Here is a 7231-nt window from a genome sequence, read left to right as displayed (position 1 = left end):
TAACCTATTAGAAAACATTTTTCAAATATATGGAATATATTTCCTTTCATTGTTTCCCATATCATATATTAAAAACATTTTTATTATCATTTCGAAAATATTTTCCTTCTCAACAGTGAAAACATATTAGATTACATCCAATAAAATATTTCTAATACATTTTGTGAATATTTTCCTAGATATACTTTCCGGCTAACATTCTCAAAATGTACTTTCGGTAATTTCTAAAATGTTTTCTAAACATTTTTGGGGAAATATTTTCCGGAAATATTCGGAATACATTAGGGAAACCAGCATGGAAATCTCCAGAGAAGGAAAATTTTTTGGAAACCAAGGAAAATATTTTCTTTTGGTTGAGAAAATATTCCTTGCTGTGTGGGTAGTGACTGTTATCAAATGACACCGAAAATCAACGTCTTATTCCACGAGACGCTTACACATACACACAAAAGCCACGACCAGTTATTGTTCTCAAGTGGAAAAATTGTGTTAAAATATTAAATATTTCGCACTAACTATCTTAAGTCGCGGAAGAAGTCACAATCAAAAGTAGCACTTGAAGCAATAATAGGACGTATATTAAATAAAATTAGTATACGAAACGAGAGTTCGACAGTCAATCAAACCGCAATGGCATACAGAAATACAGGAATTGATATTCCCGTTAAAACGATAAAGATAGATGGATTCCTTCTGAAACACGAGAATACCGGTATGTGAGAGTGAGCTACACTAGCGACAAAAGATCTCACTTGAACGAAATCTGAACTAAAACAGTATACATCCGGCTTCCATTTCACTTTCCTCCGCTTGCTACGAACAAACAATTGCCGAGAGAACGATCGTGGCTAAGGAAATAAGAAACTGCACAAGAAGATGATTTTAAATATAAAGTTGCTTTTGTGAACGTTCTTGTATATCATTTCATTAACACTGGCAACATAAAATATACTGGAAGTATAATAACAGTGTTAAATTCTTATTACATTTCAATTCACAATGGCTGGTGAGGCGTCTGTTAAGTTGGAATTGATGTGCAAAGAAGAAATTCCTTATGACTTACCTCAGGAAGATCCACTCGAAGGGAAAGGGTGGACATACGAACTGATGACTGACAAGAAAGAGTTAATATTATCCACAACGGAAGGAGAGGAAACAATGGACAAGGATACAGCTATGTGTTCTTTGGATGTGAATCTAAACGTTGATAGGATGAAATCAGAATTAACAGTAGAAGAAGATCCTGAATTTGAAAGGAATATAGAAACGCCTAGAAAAATAGTGGTTCAGGAGACTTGCGCGTCGTACTCTAATGACTCCCAACAATTAACAACAAGAAGTTTAAATTCATTTCCCCCAGAAAGGTAATGTCCAATTTTTCATATGCTAATTGGCTGAGATTGATAATACGGTTATATGCGTTCGGAAAGTTTGTTGGTTAAAAGCAATACTTCACGAAAAAAAAATTAGGTATGGGACATATCTCGAACGTAAGTTAGTAACCTACAATTTGGAAATTGCATGGCACAGATAGACAAGCGGTATACCAAATAAAAATAAGATCGATACGACTCATACAAATCTTATGTAGTTCAAATCTTGATATACTAATTATCTCTTTATTATTGATTACACACTTCTCACTAATGATTGCATATATTTAAAGTATGGGTGCTCGACAATATTGTTTTATTTATATAAAGACTTATGTAAAATAAGAAATCGTGAGAATGATATTTATCCTAATATTTTCCAAATTTAAACGTGGAATGTTTTATATTGGAACAAAAACTTTGGACGTTTGTGTTTTTACTTAGAATTTAGCTTAAATGTGTCTAGCCTCATTTTTCCGAAGGGCTTCTAAAGACATGAGGAAAATACAAGATAAAGAATATTTTAACCATCAATGGATGTTCAATAGGTAATAGTATACAACGGGTCCTCATTATCTCCTGTGGCGTAGTTTACTTCCAACTGTTGCACTACGTATAAAAATGATTTTATTACATTTAGAAGTAGTAACAGAACATGCAAGAAACCCAGATCATTTTGTATTCCCACTCCAACATGAAGTGTGAATACACCGTGATCTGCGTTTTTTGTGTGTTCCGTTACCACTTCTACATCAAATAAAACCATTTTTATTCGTAGAGCAACAATAAGAAGCATCCACGTGCACGTGACATGCGATATGTGTTTCAAATGCCCCACATATACTCATACACTATGTACCATCATCATCATCATAGGTATTCTGCCTTTATTGGCAGGTCACTTGCCGCAGCTGAGAAGCTTCCATGCTCCACGGTCCTCCGCTAGCCTTTTCGTCTTCGCGTATGATCTTTCTGATTTAATATCATCCATTATTTGTAGAATACTATGTACAAGGTCACATTATTATTCCTCGCATACCATGTGAAAAAAAAATCTATAAGTACACGGGGCATTTCAAGAATGCAATTAAAAAGTAAGAGAGGGAGTAGAAAGCGAAAACGCGCACAGAATAAGGACTATATTATGTGTTAATCAAGAAATATAAGCACTGTAAAATGCCTAGAATGACCTACTAAGTAGTATAAAAGTACTTGCCGCAGAAGTTATGACTTCTTTATAAAATGTTTAATACGCAGTCGACACAAAAAAACACTCCTTACTTAGAATACTTTCAAGCACCAAAAAAAAAAAAAAAAAAGTCACGCACGTGGTTCGGCATCTACGCAGCAGCCATTTTCTCCTTCTTCCTGCTAATACCATTGTGCTCCCACGTACCTCCAGAAAACAACGTACAAGCTACGTCAATGTATGCAGAACCAAAACAAAAATTGCACCTCCACGTAGGCGGAACCTCTGGCTAGAACTACAGGACGTTATAGGGCCCGCAAGAAAATTCTCGAAAATGCAATTTACCAAAAGTGAAAGTAAACAACAGAAAAACAAACTTCGAGTTGTGTTCAGCTCACAAAAACCTCTACACAATGACCCCAAACCTCTACGGAATAAACCCTCAAACCCGTTCACAAAAACCGGTGACCAATCAGAGCAATCTAGACCTGCTACTACTACATACAACTCTCAAACGGTTGAAGAGAATTCGCCGTGGATCAAAATAAACACGGAGTACGATCACAAAGGTGAAATACATATGTTGCTTTTTATATTCGTATCACCACGAAAGTGAACAACACTCGATTTGTTACCCCATTTTTAAGTTCCTAGATGTTCAATGAATAATCTGTAAAAGACTGCACTTCGTGCGTCCTCGGGAAGTGACGAGGCGTGACATATACTATATCCATTCATTAATTGTAGAGGTCCGTACATCAAACCATTTCATAGCTGCACTCATTTCTTTCAAGGAAGTCGACTTTTTACATTCCCAGGAATCATTTCTAGAGTATGGTCCTAAATTTCTCAATATATAATCACTTTACGGGCTTAGTGAACGTACATGATATGTGAATTATTGTACAAACAAAGCTAACCAGCATGTGCTAGATGGCCGGTAAAAATAAGATTGCTATGCAGATTAGGGCATTACGCAGAATGTTGGTAAACGAGGATAGCGCAAAATTCTGTATTTAGGATAAACTTACATGTCTTACGTGTTGAATGTGTTATTGTACGTTCCTAAGTATTTTATAGGTATCATCCTGAAATGCTTTCTTTGCTTGTATATTTGTGTTGCAAATTAACATAATATATTAGGGACGTAATTCCTTAATTATATGAATTCCTTCCTTCCCAAACGTTTTTCTAGTTTTGTGTCATGATTTGCCACCTTGAATTTTGATATTTCATTTCGCTTACAGTGGTAACTAGCTACCGTAACACGGGGTTACTTTGCACATCGGGCATTACTTCCCACAAAGTATGAAAAGAGATTCAGTCATTTGTTAGTAAAACCATGAACTGTAAACAGATTGGTGGTAGTTCATATCTTTCTCACTGGGTGTCTCTGTACAGTCATATCGTACTCTGTTACTGCGGCGTTATATATTCTGTCTGCTTGTAAGTATGGAATGCGGTGAGCGATAAATTGAATTTTTGTTTCATGGCGACGATCGTGGCAACTATTCTACAACCAACTTTACAGAATAAATAACAGTTCTTTTCATTTTTAGTAGTTAAGTTTAAGAAATTTGGATTTGTGCTTTTTACATGTTAGAAATTTATAAGATCCATAACGAGGAACTACATAATTTATACGGTTTACCCAACATTGTTAGGGTCGTCAAGTCTAGGAGGCTTAGGTGGGCAGGTCATGTAGCTAGAATGGAAGAAAGTAGAAACGCTTTCAAAGTCTTGACTGGTAGACCCATAGGAAAACGACCATTAGGAAGACCTAGGCGCAGATGGGAGGATAATATTAAGATGGATCTCGCAGAGATAGGAATGCAAAGTAGGAACTGGATGCAATTAGCTAAGGATAGAAGTCAGTGGAGAGCTTTTGTGAACGCGGCACTGAACCTCCGGGTTCCATAGGCCATAGTGTTTGTGTGTGTGAGAAATTTATAAGAACATTCCTAGGTAGTGACTACAAAGACAGTTTCAATTCGTTCTATTTCAAGAGCTTTCAAATTTGATTTTTTTTTTTTTGCGCTGCTCTGAGCCTATCGTACAAGTATGTACTTGACAACCAGCTATTCCTAGTAGAAGAGGCAAGTAGCTGGCGAGTTTTTTTTTTTTTTTTTTTTTTTTTGTAAAGAAGAAGGAAGTATTAATGTCCGTACTGACAAACAATGAAATAAAATGTATTCTTAGCATTAAACTTGTTTGAAACTTCCTGATCAGAACGGCTTCTACTCTGCGGATGGTATAATTTGAGATCGTTTCATTTCTTTTAGACGAGTGAAATGAATTGAGATCTTATTTGAGAATATAAAGGAACGTAAGAATATCTCAGGTACAAAGCATGAAAAATTTCCCAACCATTCTATTTTTAACATCTTTCAAACTTTAACAGCTATTGCCAGTTATTTTGCTTCTAACTGCAGTGAATGTAATTTGAGATAACGTCTTTCTTATTAGGTGAGTTAAATAAATTTTGTTACTCTGCTTTTAGATTTTAGATAGAGTGAGAATGGCCATAGATACAAGTCCCGCAGGATTTTGTGTTTTTTATTTAAGAACAGTTTTGGAATAGAAGATTAAGAATAGATTTATCAATACAAAATAACTATGAAAAATATCTCTTTTGACAAAATAGAATCTTAATATGTTTTAAAAATGTGCCCGACGTCGGTTTCTTCTTTTTGGGTTCCCTTTAAAGGGGGGTGGTCATTATGACTACAATTCGATTTCTAAGTAACGTTAATTTCAATTTTTGTTATGGTTTATCAGATAATATTCTCGTTATAGTTTTGAAAAGGGTATTTTATAAACGACTTTTCGTTCTTCTATATAGAACTCCTGTAGAACTTCTATATAGATCATCATTATTATTTATATTCATTTCAGAGCGATGTTAAATCAAATTTCATTGTGGGTTAATGAGATGTGCTCATAAAATGCCAGCGAAGCGTTATTTATTTATTTAGAAATTAGCCTTTTTAGAGTCCAGATTAAGAATATCATAAATACGATATTATTAAGTACATCCCGCTTTTCGGACAAAATTTCTTAGTATGATAGAAAACTACATCGTATAAGCTGCATTTCATTCTTGAATGTAGGTTTACATTAGTAAAGCACGATGATGGTTGAATCCAAGTTTTTATGAGACAAAGATTTAAACTGCTTTAAGAAAAATTATTTTCCACTTTTATTATATTTCTTACACGGGGGAATATATTCTATGATCCGATCGAAAGTGCAGGAACGTGAGAGTAAAACTAACCAAGACAGACGAAAAGGTTATGGAGCTAATGGTTTATAGTTTACTTGTGTATCAGTTTTCTGATATATGTTGTGTTTCCACGAATTTTTCCTTCCTTTAATTTGCCCTTTTTTCAATTTTTAAATTTTTTTCACACCATTTTAGAGTGAATTCCACCAAGATGTGAGTTTTCTATCATTTTGTCAGTACTTGTGTGTATTGATAGCTTTTCCCATAGTTCATACTGCCCTTTTGGACAGTTCTATATTTTTGCTCTTGTAAACGCAAAGTTGTAAACGCTGAGCTATTCCATATAAAATCAGGAAGTTCACGAGTGAAGCCTTAAAAATTAAAGTTAGATTTTATGTTTCAAATTAAATTTAAGTTTGTTCGATTTGCACTTGCTGATCGCTCAAAGCTCATGGGATAGAGGCGTGGGTGTCGTTTTTAAGCTTGTGCATCACCCTTTACAAGAATTTCCATTAAGAAACCTGGATATCTTTAATTTGTACTATTGTTTTCTTTTAAGATTTTAGCGAGCATTCTCCGTTTTTTGTTGACTACTTACAGTCTTATCACGGACACTTGCGTAATGCCTTTTTCATCCTTGTAATTGTCTATTTCCTTTGGTTTTTTTTTTTTCTGATTAGTTATGACTCAGTAGGTTACGAAAATGCATTTTAAATATTGCATCGTCTCAGAAGTTTAAAGTCAATCTTTTTCTCCTTCGTTTTCTTTTGTTTTTTAACCCTTAAGAGGAAATATGTGTATGTCAGACGCCTATGGTTTTCCTTTGTATTACATTGGCAACACTGGGGCCGCGGTGGCTCAGTGGTAGAGCGTGCACCTCTGGTGCTTGGGGTCCCGTGTTCGATCCCAGCCCCGCCAAATGAACTTTGTGGTAAACAAACACCGCGTGCGTGGGTTTTCTCGGGGTTCTCCCGTTTCCTCCCACTTTCTTCATTCCACCATTTTATTTATTATTCATCATCACCGTCTTCTTTAGCCTCACCGGCATAACCGTGGGACGTAAAACTCAAAGATATTTCATGTTTACATTGGCAACACTGATTCACTAAATGTATCGGTTTTCTTAGTACCTTCCCATTATTTAGTTGTATGTGTGTCACAGTAGTACATTGTTGGTGTTAATGTCTGAGTGAACATTTGTCGATGATTTTAGAAAACCTACGGTGTCTGAGAGCTACACATTTCCATTATCGTTTATATTTTTGCGTGATTATTGGACAGTTTTTCTGAAGAGAGTTTTTCTTTCAAAAATTTTTGTGGTTTACTTCATTTACTGTGAAATAGAAGCTATAGAGCTCTTGAAACATACCGTTTTGTTTGTATGAGGTTTTATGTATTTGCAAAATATAGACCTAGTACCTCGAGAAAGAAATTTAAGAATGAAAC

At 35.1% G+C, this 7231-nt stretch overlaps 1 protein-coding gene across 2 annotated transcripts in view; it reads left to right on the top strand.

Moving 5' to 3' along the window:
* Nucleotides 1-790: 790 nt before the first annotated feature.
* Nucleotides 791-7231, top strand: part of LOC145690946 (uncharacterized) — a 99215-nt gene continuing 92774 nt past the window's right edge. For both annotated transcript variants that reach the window (XM_081766406.1, XM_081766407.1), the window contains exon 1: nucleotides 791-1364. In XM_081766406.1, the coding sequence (XP_081622532.1) occupies nucleotides 1000-1364 (365 nt within the window). In that variant the 5' untranslated portion in view covers nucleotides 791-999. The remainder of the gene's footprint in view (nucleotides 1365-7231) is intronic.

The sequence above is a fragment of the Thermobia domestica genome, chromosome 7 (genome assembly GCF_964235325.1).
Source record: "Thermobia domestica chromosome 7, izTheDome1.hap1.1, whole genome shotgun sequence".
Taxonomy (NCBI): domain Eukaryota; kingdom Metazoa; phylum Arthropoda; class Insecta; order Zygentoma; family Lepismatidae; genus Thermobia; species Thermobia domestica.
This window is presented reverse-complemented; position numbering and strand designations above follow the sequence as displayed.